Source organism: Colias eurytheme, chromosome 27 (assembly GCF_061535395.1).
Source record: "Colias eurytheme isolate Ceu_HAF_F1 chromosome 27, ilColEury1 Martin Lab GWU primary, whole genome shotgun sequence".
In the NCBI taxonomy this organism is placed as follows: Eukaryota; Metazoa; Arthropoda; class Insecta; order Lepidoptera; family Pieridae; genus Colias; species Colias eurytheme.
The window spans coordinates 375,102-397,017 of record NC_143006.1 but is presented as its reverse complement, the minus strand read 5'-3'; the positions used below and the strand labels follow the sequence as shown (position 1 = coordinate 397,017).

Sequence of the window (21,916 nt, the reverse complement as noted above, 5' to 3'; positions counted from 1 at the left end):
AGGACATCGGCTACCTTTTATCCCGGGAAAATGACGCAATCCCGGAAATCCCACGGGAACGGGAACTATGCGGGTTTTTGTTTGACTGCGCGGGCGAAGCCGCGGGCAGAAACCTAGTCAAATATAAATTTATTAATTCTCTATACTTATAAAAACACGTTCAAATTAGCCGGAGCCCCCCTCCACCCCACGGCTCGGCCGCTCCAAGGACACGCACGACAAGCCGGCCCCGCCCACCGGATTCCTCAGCGGCCTTCCGCGATCCCTCTCTAACCTCACGGGACAGAGCTTGCGGAATCTAAGACAAGCGAGACAGACTAGATTACAGCAAGAAAACCAACCGACACAGCCCTTGAGACTACAAAACACACATAACACGAATAACATGCATAATAATACAGTGCCAATCGTGCCAACAACGTGTCTCGATAATTCACCCCCACCGCTACCGCCGAGATCGATAGAACGAAGAAATCCGTTGTCCCCATCAATAACAACAACGGCGAATAGCAAACACTTGCAACAACAACAACAGTCGCCGTACAACAGAAGGGCGCAATATAGAGAGGAAATAAGGCGTTCGTCGCATTCGTTAGATGGGGAATTGGATGGACCGCAACCGAACTCGATAGCTCTGCAGATGAGCTACCCGCTGGTGAATCTGCCGCCGCCGCCGTTGCAGGTAATTTAGGGTGTGGTTAATTGAGTTTATTACGAAAAAAAAAAATAGCCTCGAACTTTGATATACAATAAACAACTAGAATGGTTTCACAATCAAAATGTGTTTGAATCTAAACAATAAATCTCTCAAATATTGATTTATAATAAACTATTCGGTTGAAAATCACGTTAAAAACTTGTCCAAAGCATAACTCTGCCTACGCGTAAGTAAGGCAGAGTTTTGTTTAACACAATGGACTTTGAACGTTACTGCGACGAAATAAAGTGCTAATTTCAATGTATGGTTGGATATTTTACAAGTGTGTCAGTCTAGTTGTTTATAGTATATCGATAGCTTCTAAACTTTTTATGAATGGAAACTTTAACAAGTTTTTAAAAACTACTCTGATCAATCATATAATATGTATGTTTGGTTTAGCGTATCTGGTTTTATTTTGGAAGGTACGTAAGAGTAATACAGTAGTGATATTTTTCAATTTAAAATAGTTGTATAAACTCAATTGGCCACAATCACTCATGTAATATAGATTTGGTGTTGGTTATATTATCACTTCGCTCAGCTTAGCTTCTTATAGACTTCACGCTTTTTACCAAGTCTGTTTTTAATGTTCAAATACTGATAATATAGATGCGTTTGAACATTGAAATGAAGACCCTGAAGTTAGAGTTTATTATATATATATATATATTTAAAGTAACTTAAATTTAACTAGAAATAAAAATTAGTAAACTATTCATAAAAAAAAAATATATATATTCATGAGTCTCCATGTGATTATACATATTGGTTATTTTGTTTATGAATCCATAGAAGCATTTATTTTAAAACAAAACTAGTATTGTTTATATTTTAAGGGGAAAAAATACTGGTTTTAAGCCGGTAAGAATTAAATTTGAATGTGCATGAAAATATTATTCTATTTCAAGTTGTTTTACAAGTGTGAGTTTCCTTTTTTTAAGGGTTATATATTTCGGCTTAATTGAACTGTGTGTCTTCTTAATCTCTAATTATGTGTTATCTGTCTGTGACTAATATTTCATGTTTCCTTTTAAACTCTATGTATACTGTATTATATACCTAATTCCTTAAATTATGAAGATGTAATTTTTATAGTACGTTATATTAGTTTTAGGCAAATCGGAATGGACCTAATGAATGATTGCTACACTAATGACATTAAATTTTAAAATAATCTTATTTTTTTTTACTTAACGTATGATAGAAATGAATATACTTACATATTTCCATGACTCATATTCATCTAGGAGTTAGAACCATCTATAAAATTCTAGTGCTAAAAAAATCCCTATTACTTGCTAAAAATATGGCCAATCATTATTAAATTGAATGTTCTGTCCTCTTCACTCTTAAATGGTTTGCGGTAAGCGGGAATGTGACCAAAGTCATCACTTTTAATAATAAATTGTAAAGTTATTTATTAGTGTTTTCATATTGTAAATTTCAGACGGATAACAGAAATAATGTGCCGGTTATGCACGTCAGAAGTCAATCGTCACCTGAGCATTTGGACCACGAGTTGCCTAGGTGTAAGTATATTATTTTATCTTTTAACCAATTTGTAAAAAGGAGGATGTTGTGTGTGATATAGTGTTGTGGAGTCAATTAAATGTTTCTTCCTTTCTAATATAATAAAAAGTTAAGTAATGTGTAAAATTAGCCGGGGCGAAGCGTATAATAAAAAAAACAGAAGCATACATTTAATTGCTTTAAAACTAAATATGAAAATCTTTCGCCCTTTCAAATAATGTTTATTAAACAACCATTATTTACACTATAGCTCGAGGTCGTACAGAATAATCACCATAAACATATTCACCATATTCAACGAAAATATAAGCAGCTCGATATAGTGCAGAAAAAATTGGTTGTCTGTAAAGTCGGTTTACTGGCGATAGTTGAACGTGACAACGTCCGATTGTGCTTCTTTGTCGCTCGTTCCGCGCTCTCGCTTGCACTTCAAGCCTTACATGGAACGCCTCAGAGCGAGGTAACGCCGCATGAGTCATATTTTTTCGAGCGTGCAGCTGGCTCTATCAAATTATAAGACGTTGTCACGTCAAAAACTCGTTTCATTAATAATATTTATCATATAAACTCTATTGTATAACAGGTCGAGGCGGTGCGGACAAAGAGGCGTGGTCTCGCGGCACGTCACCGCCGGGCACTCCGCCACCGCCCTACCCGCACTCCACACAGGTATACATATATTATGTTTATTTCATCACTTATTGACATACTTTAAACAATTAGATTGTAAAAAGCAATAGAAACCTGTCAAAAATATCCGAGCACAGTGTAAAGTTAAAAGTTAAAGTGTAAATAATATACACATTGAAATTAACACCTTATTTCGTGGTAGTAATGTTCAAAGTCTATTATATAAACTTATTAAAAAACTCTGCCTGCCATTACGAGTAGGCAGAGTTTTGCTTCTGACAATTTTTGTGTGTGACTGCGTACGTCGTACGTACGTCAATGAATCACTTACACATTTTTAAAACTTTAAATGTACAAAAATATCCGCATATCGAAATAAAATTTCATTTCTATAGAAAAATATATTCTAATAGCATTTCCATGATTTCAGCCATGTTCCGATCCGCAGCGAGCGATAATATCGATGGAAGAAGACGATTCGCCGGCGTCTGTAAGTATATTAACTGTATTATATTATGTTTATCAATATTGCATGCTAAAAAACCCGGCCTTTATTGTGCGATTCTATAAATTTGACTCAAGAATCTTTTAAACGGAATTTTTTTTACAAAAATTGGAGGTTTCCATGATTCCAATTTTTTTTGTATGTTAAAATTAAAACACTTCAACTTATGTGAATGCTCTGTTCGAATTAAATATGTTTCTCTCAATATTCAGCCCTTTTTTCTCCAAGACAACACTTAAGATGTGTTAAAAATATATTCTCTCTACAATAATATTTTTTCTATAATTTGCAGGACAGTTCAACATACTCGGGTCTGTTCTCGAACTTACGCACGGTGCGCGACTCGAAAGCTAGAATGGCGGTCCTTATCAATTGGCTGTTGGGCGAGAGACGGTAATTTATGTATTCATTAATATTAATTATTATTTAGATGGACATAAATGTACGATTATTGATGATTTTAGGTAAAAATATGAAGGATGTAATTTTTGTCTTTTAATAATAAAATATAATACATATTATTATTGTTCGTTATGTTTGTGACTTGAAATCAAAATCAAATAACTAATATGTATATGTATATTTGTATGGGAGTGATTCCTTGTTCCATAGCAGTTCTATTTATTATTTATCTCTTGTGAAATGCTATGATTTGAATTAAATGATATTTTTGTATGTATATGTGAGTGCGTCCGTGCGTGCATGTGTGCGTACACAGTTCTATTGCTGTTTTCTTATTACTTGACTATTGATTTTCTCTTCTTGGTAGTAACTATATATATTACCCTCTATGGATACATATGATATGCGTGTGGGTGGCAAGACGGTTATCTACGTTTACCATTTATATTTCCCTATACCTATATACAATGTACATACATTGTACATTGACGACGCGGTTGGCGCAGTGGTAAAGTAACTGCCTACTGAGCCGACGGTCCCGGGTTCGATCCCCGGTCAGGGCAAATATTTGTGTGATGAACTCAATTATTTGTTCTTGGGTCTGGGTGTTATCTATATATGTATTTATTAAATATTATATTTATCGTCGCCTAGTACCCACAACACAAGCCTTAATTGAGCTTACTGTGGGACTAGGTCGATTTGTGCAATAATGTCCTATAATATTTATTTGTTTATTTATTTATTACATAACATTATCCCCGTTTATTTGACAGATGCGCGTGCGCAGCCCTAGTGCTAGTGCTGACGGACGCGTATCGTTCCGCGGCCGGAGCCCCCGCAGCCCTGAGGCGATGGGCCTACGAGATACACTCGGTGTTTCTGATGCCCAATGCGGTATGTGTTTACATATCTATATAGTTGTAAGAAAGAAAAAAAGTCAGGAGTGTCAGAAGTGAAACTTCTTTGGCAAGATTCGAGTTGCGCTACCGGAAAGCTAATATAGAAATAAAATATCGAATATTGCATTTACAAAAAAAATTGGTTGTTTGTAAAGTAGGTTTACGATCGAGATGTTTACGTGATAACATAATGCAGTGGCAGCGCTCGAGATGAGACGGGAGATCGGTCCGTCTCTCTCTCGTTATACCTGCGATCGCGCTCGTGAGGTTTTGGTGTGACACAAGTTTCTGAACATGTCACCCGACTAAAACGATTTTAAAAACGTTATCACGTTAAAAAAAATCTTGTACTACACATAGTCACTTGAAATGTTAAATTCCAAAGGTTGATTTTACTTTTATGAGTGTACCAAAATCGTCGCCTTACTCCATGACGTGACGGTATTGCCATGACACGACCCTGAAATTTTATCTCAACGCGCCTAAAGAAGTTTAACTTCAAAAATATTTATTTTGTTTATACTTCACAGATAGAGTCTAAACATAATAATTTGATTGTATCTTGTTCATAAATAGGTGCTGCAGTTAAACGGTGTGGATGAAAATATGGCCAACGAGATTGAACACGTGCTAGTTAACGGTAAGTATTTATTATTATTTTGTATATAATCTCTAATATATCTGATTAATCTTTGATTCTTGTAAAACATGATCTAGAAGTTTAATTTCAAAGAATAATCATTAATTTTAATAATAACTTTCGCCTGGTAAATAAATGATACACTAAGGCCAATTTCACGACATGCTGAAAAAACTTTGAACTAAAATTTCCTTTTTATTTTTAAATTTTATTGACTCATAATAGGTTTAAAGACTTTATTACTCATAAAAACAATAGTTCACTTAAAATGAGTTACATGCTATCTTATATATAAGTTAAACTTATCTCTAGTTTAAGGTAATACTCATACATTACAAATTTTACATATTTTTATACTTTATACAAAACAAGTTTAAGTTGTATTCTACTTTTCTATTCTAAATTACAGTGTATATGATTTTTAAGTAAGTTTTTGAATACATTAAGACTCTTACAATTTTTTAATTTTTTTGGTAGTCTATTGAACATCTGTGCTCCTTCAAAGAGTATAGTTTTTTTCCCATAGTTAGTTCGAGTCGAGATAGGTTGCAAATCATTTTGATTTCTCAAGTTATATTTTGTTGATTTTTTATCTATTTGTAAATTTGATTTTGTTGTATTTGTTGTTATTTTCTTGATAAGGATACATGTGGAATATGCGTAAATTTGTGAGAGTGTAAATAATTTTGTTTTTGAGTATAGTGTTTTTGTAGAAGTAAGGTAATGATAGTTAAAAAGAGTTTTTATAATTTTGTTCTGAGTTCTTTGTAGTGAAATTAAATTTGTTTTGGAGGCTGATCCCCATATCTCAATTAAATAATCTAGATGAGGCTTTACTAAAGAATTATAGATCATTAAACGTTCTTTTTTTGGAATACACTGTGTTACTCTATGGAGGGATCTTAGTAGTGATGTTAGTTTACTTTTGATATGGTTAATATGTACCGTCCAAGTGAGTTTATCATCTAACCACAGCCCTAGGTATTTTTCACAGTTTGAGTATTGGATGATTTCCTTATCTATAGTAAGAATTGGGGTAGTGTTTGGAAGGGGTTTATTCTTTGCAGCAAATATCATGAATGACGTTTTTTTAGTGTTGATTGTGAGAAGATTGTATTTAAGCCATGTAGAAAGTAAGTCTAAATCTTGTTGAGCTAACGATGTAATGTTATTTAGGGATTTATCGAAGTAGAAGAGACACGTGTCGTCTGCATATAGTGTCAAGTATCCTTTAAGGCCAATTTTATCGATGTCATTTATGTAAATCAAAAAAAGTAAGGGGCTCAAAATCGAGCCTTGAGGACAGCCATATGTTAAGTTTTGAACTGAGCTTGTGTACTTATCAATTTTTACGACTTGTCTTCTGTTATCTAAAAATGATGTAAACATTTTGTGGGCATTTCCAGTCACCCCTAGGTATTCTAACTTTTTAAGGAGCTTTTCGTGGCTGACGGTGTCAAAAGCTTTTTTTAAGTCAATGAAAATGCCTAATCCGAAATTCTTTTGGTCTATTTGAGTTTTAATTTTTGTTATTAAATCTACGGTGGCAGTAAGAGTACTAGATTTTGGACGAAAGCCGTACTGTTGATCGATTAATATATTTTTTTCGGTTAAGTATTGATAGAGTCGATTATGCAGTATTTTTTCAAATATTTTTGAAATAACGGGTAGAACTGACACCGGCCTGTAGTTACTTGGGTCAGTTCTACTTCCAGATTTGAAAATTGGACTGACTCTAGCCACTTTTAGAGAATCTGGAAATACACCAAAGGTCAAACATTTATTAATACAATAAGTTAAGCGATCAGCAATAGAGCTTTTTAAGCATTTGATGGCTTTTGTGCTTATACCGTCCAGTCCAGTGCTAGTGTTATTATTTAAGCTATCGATTATTTTTATTATTTCAAGTGTTGTGCATGGTTTTAGTACTTCTAGTTTGTCCTCACGTGAAAGTTGTGTACAATAAAGTGTAGTGTCAGTATTCGTATGGTATCTGCTTGGTATTTTGTTTGCTAATTCTGTGCCTATTGCGGAAAAATAAGAATTAAATAACTCACATATAGAATCGCCATCCGTTATTAAATTGGAACCCGATAACAGCTTTGGAGGAGCACTCGATTCTTTAATTTTATTTAAAGCTAAGTTGTTTATTAATTCCCACATTTTCTTCGGTTGATTGGAGGTCTTTTGAAATAAATTTAGATAATAGGTCTCTTTTTTCGTCTTTATAAGGTCCTTAGTTTTTTCCCGTTGCTTTAAAAATTTTTCATTTAAGTTATAATCAGTTGGTTGAGATTTAGTTTGTTGCCATAATTGATTCCGTAAATTAATTGATTCTATTATTTCGCGGCTAATCCAATCTTTTTGTGGTAAATTCAAAATTTTTGTTTTGTCTATTTTGTTATTTTTTATTTGTTCTTTTATAAAATTCTCGAGGTAGCAATAGTCATTGTCTTCATTACAATAGGTCGCTAATGACGCACTCTTGCATAAATTTTCATAGTCGAGGGCCTTATATTGTATCTTCTTGGGTTTGGGTGGCGTTAAGGATCCTATTTCGATGTAGATTTGTTTATGATCTGATAAACTCGATTCTATTATGGATATGTTAAATGAGTGATTGTTTATGTTTGTACATATATGGTCCAGAATGGTTTTAGAAGTGCTGGTTTCTCTCGTGCAATATAATTTGTTAATTTTATTTAAAATCTCGTATCCATTTTCTTTGATTTCGTGTAAATATTTTGTGGAACTTGTGTCTGTGGTAAGCAAATCTATATTAAAATCCCCGAGTACTATTGCTCTTTTTCTGCTCTCGAGTTGTGAAGAATATATCTCCAAAAAATTATTTATATTTGTGTCTCCAGGTTTGTATATAGCTCCAATGTTTAGTGATAGTTTTTGTAAATATATCCATAGATAGTGATTCCCGTCTTTGTGTAAGTCTTCCGTTATTTCAAATTTTATGTTGTTGTGAATATATATTGAAACACCCCCTCCTCTACAATTGGGTCTATAGTTATAAATATGCGTATAGTTTGGTAGTTCATACAGTTTAGCATCGGTTTCCGACGTAATCCAGGTCTCGGTGAAAATAAGTAAATGTGTGGTCATTGCTATTGATTTTATTATGCATTTTATTTCATCAAATTTTCCAGCTTTTCGAATACTACGTAAATTTGCATAAAATAATCTTAGTGAGGAGGAATGTAGCGGAATATCTTCGTATTTATTTATTAATTGGTGATTTATTTTATCGGTATGGTTTTCGCTTTGTAATGAATTTATGTTTAGTTTTTTTGGTTGATTTTATTAACGACAATTGTAGGTTTACCTTTAATATATTTTATGGTGAGATCGGCTTCACCGTTTTCTGTGCGTCGATTCAACTCGACTTTGAGCGATTGTAAGAAACGTTTTTGCGCAGGAGTTTGATCTGAGTAGATACGAATACCAGCGGGTACGTGATCTTTATTCCGAAGCAGGTTTTTTGGCGTACTTGTATCACTAAAACATAATTTGATTGGCCTATTCCTATTTGGGATATATTTCCCCACTCTAAAACAATTAATCGGCTTGGGGCAGTCTTTATATAACGATATTATAAGCTTTAAAGTTTCTTCATTATCATAGGTACGTCTTGAGTCAGGATTTCTGTCAATCTTTTCCGCTATTCCAGTGACAATAAGATTTTTTTCACGATTATATCGGTCTTTAAGTTCAAGAATAACGGATTCCTCTTGTATTACGGGCTGTATAGAATTTTCGATGGTTGTTAAATTTTTTAATTGAATTATTTCCCTTTCAAGAGTATTAATTTTCTCTTGGTTCGATGCGTTGTTAGATTCGATAGTTTTAATTTTCGATGTAATTAATTCGAACTGTTGTGTTAGATTCTCAGCAGTGGATTTGACAGTTTTAATTTCGTTTTTAATTTCCGATATTTCATCACGTACAAATTTAAAATTTTCGTTTTGTGTTTTACTAAAATCCTCTAAGAACTTCATCATATCCGAGCGCAGGCTCGCGAAATCCTTTTTGTAATCGATTTCATCTGACCGCTCCTTTCGTTTTCTAAAGCAAACATTTGTATGATAGTCACTTTTTTCGATGAAGGTAGATAGATTAGGTTCCGATCCACTAGTCGTTTCGCTCCCACATATTGAGATGTTACGAGGCGGCGTTCTCTGCAGACTCATGATGTAGCGTACGTCACAGCGCAAACTCTCCGCACGGGTGTAACAAGGTAAAAAAATAGCAACTGCTCTTGTTCCGCGGAAGGTGCGCGGGGGCGCGTACGGCGGTCCGCAGCACTGGCACAGTAGAAACACAGGGTCTCAAGTAATTTAAGTGTTTATGAAATTTGTATTGAAGGATGTTCCAATAAGGATCACTTTAAGTTGTCACTGTTTTTAAAAATTATGAATATTTTTATGCAAATTTGCTAACACGTCTGCTTTCAACAGGCACTAGAGAACAACCCCTAATCTAAATTCTAAACGAAACACATTCCAAAAATTGAAAAACTGGTTATAAATCATATTCTTAAATCCTCATTTATTTATATCACAATAGAATACGAGAAAGAAGAAATCCTCCGCAACGTGTTCCGCAAAGCGCGAAGACAAGCAAAAGACGAACTTGCCAAACAACTGTCGGAGTTTCAAGGCAAAAGGCGGTTGGGTTTAGCTACACTGTATGGGCCTGATGATGCCACACTGCAGAGGTGTGACGTGGACAAGGCGCAGGTATGTGGTAGAATATAACACGCTATAATATAACAACACACTGCATTAAAATAAGATACACTTCACTAGAACACATGGAAGTATAGTGGAATACAATATATTGCGTTAGAACACATCACCCTACAGTGGAACGCGACACACGGCTCTGGAATACATCGCACTGTACTAAAACACGACGCATTACACTATAGTGCATTGTGGCACGTCACACTAGACCGCAGTGCACTGTGGCACGACGTACTACACTATAGTGCATTGTGGCACGTCACACTAGACCGCAGTGCACTGTGGCACGACGTACTACACTATAGTGCATTGTGGCACGTCTGCAATGGTTGGTATTAATGAAAAACTTTACTAGACTGTAGGGTGTATAATAATGTATTCAACTGCTATTACAACTGCTCTTAAACGGACTATATAGTATGACGCACACATACAAAACATACATGATACATTACACACTACACGTCACACTAGACCGTAGTGCACTGTGGCACGACGTACTACACTATAGTGCATTGTGGCACGTCACACTAGACCGCAGTGCACTGTGGCCCGACGTCAGAACACAATACACTTGAACACGTCACACTGCATCAAAACGTGACTTACTTCACTAGCAAAACATACTGTATTAAACCCATTTTTTTAATAACTGATAGTATATAAAAAGTATTAAAATGTGCACCGTCTTCACAGGAAGTGGTAGTGGTCGAGAGGATAATGTGCCAACGTCTCCGAGCGGTCGCTCAAGCGGGGCCCGGGGGCAATACTGCTAATACGGGCAGTATGGGCAATATGGGCAGTATGGGCAATGGCACTGGGGGAAATATGGGCAATACTGGCACCGGGGGCAGTGGGGGCACTGGGGGCAATGGTGCTTCGCCCGAGGCACATTCCGCGTTGTTGGCCGCTTTGGTTGCTGCGGCGCTGTGTTTGCACTGTCGGTGAGTTTGTTTTTTATTTTTAACCGACTTTAAAAAAGGAGGAGGTTTTTTTATTTTTTTTGTATGTACTCTGATATCGCCGAGGTTTATGTACCGATTTTCTTTATATAATGAAAATTAATTGCTAAATGTGTCGGTAAGAGCAAAACTCGAGAACGGCTGAACTGATTTCGTTAATTCTTTTTTATAATATTCCTTGAAGTACGAGGATGGTTCTAATGGAGAGAAAACGTAAACATGTACCACGGGTGAAGCCGGGGCGGAACGCTAGTTAATAATACAATTATTTTTTAATTAGTGTTGAATTTTAAATATTATTGAAATAATATGTGTTTGATTTTTGTTATACAGTATAATAAATTGTTGTAAAAAAAAACTTGATATAAGTTATCAAAATATTAACACCGAGAAATAAATTATATCAGATAGATCTTGTTTAGTAGAAAATGATAATAAATTTTATTGGAATTCCGAACTCCAATCAAAATAATCGTGTATTAATTAGTAATTACTGAAACAAACCATAGCAAAACCCTTTAAAGGAAATTTTAAAAACCCGTAACCATGGGAAAGTCTTGACCGACATAATATTATGTCAATATTTTTATTTAATTGACGAGCCTTTATCAGCTTATCGGTGATAACAACTGTTTATGACAACACAACTATATAATACGTATTTTGAACCTTATAACTGTGGAATAAGGTTCATTTTCATTCCATATACCAAGTATCATGGTATATAACAAGAAATTTGAACCTTATGTGTGGAAAATAAGGTTTAATTTCGTTGTATTAGTTTGCTAATATGTCACACCTATGCATTTTTTATCATTTTTGGCAAAATTTCGAATGAATCGACTCATTCAGTTGTGTATGTTGCAATGTGTTGTAAAGTTTGTCTCGTAAAATAGTGCATTGATAGTGAATACCAGTTGTGTTGTGCGGCTTTCTCTGTGTTTATTTTGATGGTTTTAGGAGAATTGTGGCTTGATTTGTAGTATTGACTTATAATCGTTTTAGGTTATTTGGTGTTTAATTTAAATTACAGTAAAAATAATCGATGTTCATTTATTTTTAATCTGTTTAGAATCTCAAAAATTGTAATACTAGTCGTACGCAAACTTTCCTACTTAAACTTCAATTCTAATTTTTAATTTCATAAATGTTATTTCATTGTAACAAGTTATCAATCGGTAAACTATGCGAACTATTTTAACGAAAATATTTAATTTTATTTAAACGAAGATTTAACTAAAGTTAAAATATTATTTGTCAAATCCAACAGTGAACAGTGTCATATAAAAATTAAAAAAATAGTGGGTAGTTGTAAATTTATAACATTTACACGTCAATTGAGTTTTGTGACAGTTATCAAATAAAACTCGAACAAAAAACGTTTGCTTAAGTTATTAAATATTTTAATTTTAATATTAATATGAAATAATTATACATAACTGTACTATTGTTAACACAAGGAAATAAATGTAACGTTTTATCGTATTTTACTGTTTTCCTGTTAGCTTAGACGTCATTTAAAAGCAGTGCTTTGAATATAATTTTTCGTACGGACGTCCCATACATCAATATGAACATTATTAAAAAAACTTAACACATAAAAAAAGTGTTTTCATACAAATATCTAATGTTCGAGTGTAAAATAGTGACTTACTGAGTGATGATTGTAGTTAGTGATTAAAAGTAGTGATAAAAATGGTGAATGTAGTGGAGATTAGTGACACGGAGGCGAGAGAAGTCAGGAGGCGATGGTGGCAGTCGCCAAAGAATAAAAAGATGAAACATAGCAAGTATGGGACTTTGTACAAATGTTAAAAGTAGGCTAGGTTATCTATATCTATACAAATATATTAATATTATAAATCTGAAGAGTTTGTTTATTTGTTTGAACGCGCTAATCTCAGGAACTACTGGTCCGATTTGAAAAATTCTTTCGGTGTTAGATAGCCCATTCATCGAGAAAGGCATAGGCCATATATCATCACCCTAAGGAGCGGGTGAAACCGCGGGGCACAGCTAGTTTATATCTAAAACTAATTGCCCCGGTAGACGTTGTTCTGCCATTGCCCCTTTTTCGTGTTTTCTCTCCATAAGAACTTTCCGTTTGCCTTAACAAATCGTTTACAAAATTTGTGCCGTTTTGGTCGAGCCGTTTTTGAGTTTTGCGCTTAGCTAAACATCTGGCGATTAATTTTTATTATATAGATGTGTAAAAGTAAGCTCTGTGTGCATTGTTTTACGTAAGTATAGCTTGTTAAGAGTAAGTAATAATTTTAGTTAAAAACTAAAAAATAACGCTTTAATATTATGATATTATTGTAATGTCACCGAACCTTGATAAATGTACAAAGTTTGAATCAAACCTGTCTGTTTAAAGTTGGTCAAAATCAAGTCTAAAATAGTTGGTTACATATAAATATACAGGTGAAGCTTATATAAGCGTGTTCAAAAAGGTTTATTTATAGAATTTCCTTAATTCATAGCACATTGGATGAGTAAAAGTTTAATTATATTCTTGAATTAATGGAAACACTTGTTTTGTTCAAGGGGATTTCCCATGAATTTCCCAAGTGTAAAGTTTTGATAATATGCTTCTTGAGTAATGTCCTTTTTGTGGAACTAGGGACAAATAAAATGTAGATTTGTATTCATATTATTATTAAATTTTAAAGCTCGACAATGAGGAGCTTAAACCAAATAAATGCTTTTCTTGGAAATAATTGTTTAAAAAAATTTTATGATATGTTTTAGGTAAGATTTAGATGAACAATTAAATATTAGTGCGCAATGTGCGTCGGATTAAATAATATTTACATATTATTATGTATCACTGTTTTGTGCTTGTGAAACGCATGAGAACATTTTTATGTATAAAATTAAACAAAAATACTTATGTTTAAAGTGTTTTTCATATCTTAGAAATATACATTTACTTACCCATATTTTCTAAAATTGAGTTTATTTTTACTTTAATTAAGTTTTAGTTTTATCTATAAAGCATTTAACTTTTTTCAAGCATTATCTTTTTATAGCATTTTATAATATTATCTAAACTGATCGAAATTTTAGTTTAAAGAGAAAACTTAAACTTTGTAACGTCTTCACACAGAAACTATCGCACCGATTTCAAAATTTCTTTCAGCATCAGAAAGCTAAAAATTTTCTCTATCACATATGAAATATTTTATTCCATCTTAACAAACGAGAGGGTTAAAATAAACCATTTTCGACATGTAGACCGGCGTCGGTAGCGGCGGCGGTGGGCGGGTCTCGCGCGTCCTTCTTACAAAGGGATAAATTGTACAAGCAGCGCGTCAAGCAGCTCGCCAAGCAGCATCCGCAGCCGGTAAGTTTTTCTATTTCTAATGTATTTTATAAGAAATACATGTATAATTTACTTAACTGCCAATCTTTTTTTAACATTGTAGTTACGTCAATATTTCTGTAAATTCCTAATGTAATTATTTTCACTTTATTGCAAATAAGAAAAAGAAAACTGGATTGATTTTAAAAAAAGCATTTAGTAGATATTTATTCAGAAAACAAAGTGTCCTCCCGCCTCGTCCATGCGGTGCGCTTTTTGAATTGTTTGATTTCAATATCGGTTGTTTTATAATCGGTGATACCGATACCGATATCGATATCGGTATCGTTACATCCCTTTTTTTTAAGTGGGGAAATCTTGCATACATACGTACGGCCTCCGGGGAAAGGGCCGGAATTATGTCGGATTCCTACCGACCAAAACCCCACTGTATTCCGTCAAGCCGCATCAACGACGGGGCCACGGGTATAGGTAGAATTCGTCCGTGACCCCATCAGCAATCGTTACATACCTAGTTTTAAGCTATCTTATTATATAATGTATGTGCTATACAATGTTTTATGTATATTATGAATTGTTATTTGTGTGTCCAGTACGTGGTCCGCGGGCACCACCTGCAGCTGCAGGCGATCACGTCGCTCGCGCACTGCCACCACTGCGAGTTGCCGCTCGCCGGCCTCGCGCCGCAGGCCTACGTGTGCACCGGTCAGTGGGACATACACACATACACACATACAGACAGACCGACAAACACAGAAGAACATGAAATAAAAATACACACATGACACAACATATACAACGAGACATATTGAAAAATACGCTGCCAAAACAAACAGACACTGAAAATTCACTAAAACAGACACTATTTACCCCAATATAACATTATAAAAAAAACAACAAATTTCACAACCTAAGATATATTTATATTGCAATAGATTGCAAGCTACGCGTGCACCGCGGCTGCGCTCGTGCCGTCGAGGAGGGTTGCTGCTTGGACGGGGAACACGCACCGAACCGAATCTCGCGGTTCATGGAGCGGATACACCATAACAACACGCCAGGTTAGTGTCCGTCAATGAGTCATCGATCAATCGATCAATCGATGAATCGATCAATCAATCAATCCGATCACCGATGTATGATCGATCAATCGATCAATCAATCAATCAATCCTTTGTATGATCGATCAATCGATCAATCAATCTATCAATCGATCAATTAATCAATCAATCAATCAATCGATCAATCAAACAATCGATCGATCAATCAAACAATCAAACAATCATTCAATCAATCGATCAATCAATCAATCGATCAATAAATCGATCGATCAATGTATGATCGATGTATGATCAATCAATCGATCAATCAATCAATGGATAATCAATCAATCGATAATCAATTAATCGATTAACTATCATTCGATAATCAATCAATCGATAATCAATCGATCGGTCAATCAATCGATCGGTCAATCAATCAATCAATCAATCAATCGACCAATCAATCAATCAAACAATCAATCAATCAATCGATCGATCAATCGATAATCAATCGATCGATCAATCGATAATCAATCGATCGATCAATCGATAATCAATCAATCGATCAATCGATAATCGATCGATCAATCGATCGATCAATCGATAATCAATCGATCGATCAATCGATAATCAATCGATCGATCAATCGATAATCAATCAATCGATCAATCGATAATCAATCAATCGATAATCGATAATCAATCAATCAATCGATAATCGATCAATCGATAATCAATCAATCGATCAATCGATAATCGATCAATCGATCAATCGATAATCAATCAATCGATCAATCGATAATCAATCAATCGATAGTCAATCAATCGATCAATCGATAATCGATCAATCAATCAATCAATCGATAACCAATCAATCAATCAATCGATAATCGATCAATCAATCAATCGATAATCGATCAATCGATAATCAATCAATCGATAATCGATCAATCGATAATCAATCAATCGATAATCGATCAATCGATAATCAATCAATCGATAATCGATCAATCGATAATCAATCAATCGATAATCGATCAATCAATCGATAATCAATCAATCAATCAATCGATAACCAATCATTCAATCAATCGATAATCAATCAATCGATCAATCGATAATCGATCAATCGATCAATCGATAATCAATCAATCGATCAATCGATAATCAATCAATCGACCAATCGATAAGCAACCGATCAATCGATAATCAATCAATCAATCAATCGATCAATCGATAATCAATCAATCGATCGATCAATCGATAATCAATCGATCGATCAATCGATAATCAATCGATCGATCAATCGATAATCAATCGATCGATCAATCGATAATCAATCGATCGATCAATCGATAATCAATCGATCGATCAATCGATAATCAATCAATCGATAATCAATCAATCGATAATCGATCAATCGATAATCAATCGATAATCGATCAATCGATAATCAATCAATCGATAATCGATCAATCGATAATAAATCAATCAATCAATCGATAATCGATCAATCGATAATCAATCAATCGATCAATCGATCAATCGATAATCAATCAATCGATCAATCGATAATCAATCAATCGATCAATCGATAATCGATCAATCGATAATCAATCAATCGATAATCGATCAATCAATCAATCAATCGATAACCAATCAATCAATCAATCGATAATCGATCAATCAATCAATCGATAATCGATAATCAATCAATCAATCGATAATCGATCAATCAATCAATCAATCGATAACCAATCAATCAATCAATCGATAATCGATCAATCGATCAATCGATAATCAATCAATCGATCAATCGATAATTGATCAATCAATCAATCGATAACCAATCAATCAATCAATCGATAATCGATCAATCAATCGATAATCGATCAATCAATCAATCAATCGATTACCAATCAATCGATAATCGATCAATCAATCAATCAATCGATTACCAATCAATCGATAATCGATCAATCAATCAATCAATCGATTACCAATCAATCAATCAATCGATAATCGATCAATCAATCAATCGATAATCAATCAATCAATCGATAATCGATCAATCGATAATCGATCAATCGATAATCGATCAATCGATAATCAATCGATCAATCGATAATCAATCGATCAATCGATAATCAATCAATCGATCAATCGATAATCAATCAATCGATCAATCGATAATCAATCAATCGACCAATCGATAATCAATCAATCAATCAATCGATCAATCGATAATCAATCGATCAATCGATAATCAATCAATCGATCAATCGATAATCAATCGATAATCAATCAATCGATAATCAATCAATCGATAATCAATCGATAATCGATCAATCAATCAATCGATCATCAATCAATCGATAATCGATCAATCAATCAATCAATCGATAACCAATCAATCAATCAATCGATCAATCAATCAATCGATAATCAATCAATCGATAATCAATGAATCGATAATCAATCGATAATCAATCAATCGATCGGTCAATCAATCGATCAATCAATCGATCGAGCAATCGATCAATCAATCATTCGATCAATCGATTAAATTATAACTTTCGGTTCTTTCATATTTGTTTTGCTTTTAATAACAGCGAAATATGTATTTAAAAAAGTATTAACTGTTTAGGGCAAGACTCCGGTGACAAGAAGTCGAGGAAGTCATCGGGCACCGCGCATTTTCTTAACAGTATGTATTTTTCTGATATTAATTATATTAATTACGTTTCAATAAGTAAGTGAACTGTCATAATGGAAATAAGTATTGACTCATAAGTCAAAAAAGGTCAGGTTTCAAGTTATCTCTCTACCAAATTTAATCTAAATCGGTTCAGTTGTTGAGGCGTGAAGAAGAGACAAACAGACAGAGTTACTTTCGAATCTATAATAATAGTTAGGCCCTTCGCCCATGGAGCTACTCAAAAATGACTGAACTAATCAGTAATTACGATTACAAACCAGTTACAAATTGTATCTCGCATACAACGCTACTCAAGTTATAAGGTTTCAGTCACTTGTCAATGTTTGCTCGTTCATTTTTATCATAAAAAACAAAGAAACTCGGGAAACCAGTAGCGTGGAGACCACAGAACAGTAAAAACATATAGAAGTGCTGTAATGTCTAATTAGTATGAAAACCAGTGTCGCCAAACCCACACATTTAAACCGATAGTTATACAGTACACTACAAGTAAACTATGCCTTTGATTGGACAGCTTAATTTGAGTAAAAACTGACTTAGGTTATAAATTCAGCATTTCAATATGTACCCTAACGCACCATGTTACGGTTTATTTTAGTATAACATCCCTAGGTATATTAGCTGTTTTGTTTCTCATTGCACAGAAATTCCAAATTCGAAAACATTCAGCTACTCCACAACAGAGGGCGTTAGTTTTCGATAGATATAAATTTGAAACGCAACACATAGAGATAAGGTTGAAATTTGTGTCACTCAACATTAATGACATTAACTTGATATTTATCTGATGCTATGCTCTGAGGGATGTCAGCCTTGTTATCGATAATTCACAAATAAATATTTTTTATGTATTTTTTTTTCTTTCTTTTATATGAGTATAGTATAATGCGTCACATTTTGGAGTATGTTTATTACTACTAAGTACGTCTTTTTATATTATTATTATTAAATATTATTAAATAAAAAACGGAATAGAATAGTATAAATCTATATTTACAAAATACAAACAGAAAATATGCATTATTTTAAATCTTGGAACTGCTGTAGGTTTGATGTATCGGTGGCCTTTGTTAGACCGTTTAGTACTGTTCGGCATCCAGTTAACTCGTCACGTTGCATTTATCCATTTCTCTTTTAAATTAGCCTCTTTGGGAAATCTATAAATAAATTAGACAAATGAAAGCTAAGGAAAAATAAAATAAAATTTAATATTTATAATGTTTGTCTTTTCTAAAGTATCGATACTGTCGATATGCACCATAAGCATCACTAAAGCGAAATTCGTTTGTTTATTGCAATAATATTCCAGAAAGTCTTGTTTGCTGTTCAATCTATAATAGTACTAATTTCTTATGGATAAAGGTTCATTTTGACTAGATATTTGTATACAATTTTGACAAATTACGACAAGCGAAGTTATAACATAAAATATAATTAAAATAAATAAAAATAAGACTTACCGATGGTATGAAATGCCTCCATTGCTGATATTATTTCGTCTGCTATCATTTTTGCACTCTTTATACCGAACAACACGTCCTAATTAATGAATAAATATGGAAAAATGGTTTGACAGCTGACAACCGACTCGAATATTTTTCTGCGCACAACTGAGAGCAAGTAAGGTGATCTTACCTTACCAGTGACACGTGGGCCACGCCCACATCACACTTCTATCTACTTTACTGTTCTGTGGTGGAGACCGACACGACGCGTCGCGCGTGATTTGTTGCTAACGCATTACTCACCAGTTAGTAACTAGTCGCGTCGTGTGCGAATCTCCATAGAACATGTATGGGCTGTGACACTCAGGCAACTCGTTAGTAATTTGAGTTTGTGACTAGTTCTTTTTGAGTAGCTCCATGAGAGAAGGGCCTTAGGATTATTGGTCAGTTCAGTAATATTTTTACTTATAATATTATTTTTTGAAACAGTGGAAAGGAGTTTCCGCAAAATAGAAGACGAACCTAACTGGGACCAGACTCTCACGCCGGCACCAAATCAAGGTTAGTGATATTTTTCCGTTTTTTTTTGAAGTGAAAACTTCTTTAGTGGCGTTGAGCACTTTTTCTGTAATGGGTATAAAATCTTAAACTCGCGTCAGGACACGTGACCTGATCGAAAAAGCGTAAGACGGATACCATTCCAAAATATCAAACATGCTCAACGTTAATAATCAAGTTTTCACCTCTGCCGGCACTCCCCCAGTGCAACCCTTCTTCTTTTATCTCTATTTTTTTGAGGATGTATGTGAAAAATGGAATGGTTTTTGATTTCTTGGCGGTTGATTCGTATTATTTTTTCCATGGGTATTTTAGAGATGGTATGATTCAGTTCTTCGCTCTTTGTTGCTTTATTTTTTTTTCGAATGTATCGAGATAATCCGGTGTAATTTGTATAGTATAAGTTAGTGTTTTATGTTTCATCGGAGTTGTTTTAATATTCCAACTATTATATTTGAAAATATGTATGTATATTGTACGCTTTTGACATTTAACGTGATTATGTATGACATACGCTTTTAAAACATCCATATGGTGTGTGTCTGAGCGACCAGAATATCTTGACCTTTGTTGCATTGTTTTATATTTTAAATACTACTTACTACTTAATTATAAACGTGTTATTTCATGAGGAAGGAATTATCTATTTGAAATGCGTTACACTGTTAAAATAAATGTGATACTATGAAGATATAGAAATAACGAGTTATGAAATCACTATTTACTAACCAACAAAATTTAAGAGAGTTTGTTGTATAGGTACCCATAAGGGTCACCGTACACCGGTCACTCGTCGGTATAAATAGATTTTTAATTGTTCCGCCGCGCAGTGACGGCTCGTCCGCGGTTTGTTACAAGATTGGAATATGGGCTTTGTGACTTGCTTTGAACGTAGAATTGGTTAAAAGATAGGCAAGGATAGAGGAAAAGATAAAAGAAAAAGGTTGTATAGGAAAGGGTGGGAATGTTTATTGATGGAAAATAGATTAAAGTGTGGGAATGCGACAGCGAATAAAATTAAATTTGGGAAAGAAGTAGGTCGTAGAACTGAAAGAGATCTTGTACAGCATTGGTGAAAAATAATTTATTGGCGAATGACTAAAAAATTAATGGGGCTCGATAATTGTTAAGTTAATAAAAATAAAGTATTAATAGGAGAGTTAACAAATCACGTTAAGTTACATAAATTATAAGTACGACTGGATGAAATTTTACGACGTATGTTTATGGTATGTGATAGCATAATATAATATCTTTATTTTATCGCAGTTCCACGCGAGCTTACGTAAGAAGCTTTTGAGCCAAATATGCTTAGAATTTTTGTCAGTCATGTTACGATATATTCATTAGATGTTTCTATACGACATTCTTGGTGGAAAATTTAACATTCTTGGTACCTTAAAATCTAGGTATACTAGAATAACACTGTTTCAAGGAATTGAAGGCTTCTATAAAAATGTCTGACAGATCGTCACCACGCTCGTAATTCCTGTAATTCGAAACATTGGCGTAAAAAATATAATGATTAAATCGCGCTTGAAATCCGTTAAACAATTCTTTAATTTCTCCGATAAAAATATACAATAGGTATCGCGTAAATCATCAATCTAAAAATACTATTTTAAATATTTTGAAATCAACGTAGAAGTCAATTGAAAAAGCAATCGAAATAAATTTGCTTATTAATGCCGCGTGACACTGTACGTGACACTATAACAATGAGCAAAGCCGGGATTTACAGTTATAGCATGGTGTAATACAGATAATAAATCACGTATTCAATCGGTTAACATTTTTAGTCA

General features: G+C 33.9%; 1 protein-coding gene across 1 annotated transcript in view; it reads left to right on the top strand.

Annotated features, from left to right (window-relative positions):
• Positions 1-21,916, top strand: part of RhoGEF2 (Rho guanine nucleotide exchange factor 2) — a 184,491-nt gene that overhangs the window by 47,088 nt on the left and 115,487 nt on the right. Inside the window, exons 7-20 of the mRNA XM_090117129.1 lie at positions 170-682; positions 2,148-2,229; positions 2,814-2,899; positions 3,291-3,350; positions 3,658-3,758; positions 4,544-4,664; positions 5,246-5,309; positions 9,885-10,057; positions 10,760-11,007; positions 14,263-14,371; positions 14,944-15,055; positions 15,286-15,411; positions 18,040-18,099; positions 20,046-20,117. Of these exons, the coding sequence (XP_089973255.1) occupies positions 170-682; positions 2,148-2,229; positions 2,814-2,899; positions 3,291-3,350; positions 3,658-3,758; positions 4,544-4,664; positions 5,246-5,309; positions 9,885-10,057; positions 10,760-11,007; positions 14,263-14,371; positions 14,944-15,055; positions 15,286-15,411; positions 18,040-18,099; positions 20,046-20,117 (1,927 nt within the window). The remainder of the gene's footprint in view (positions 1-169; positions 683-2,147; positions 2,230-2,813; positions 2,900-3,290; positions 3,351-3,657; positions 3,759-4,543; positions 4,665-5,245; positions 5,310-9,884; positions 10,058-10,759; positions 11,008-14,262; positions 14,372-14,943; positions 15,056-15,285; positions 15,412-18,039; positions 18,100-20,045; positions 20,118-21,916) is intronic.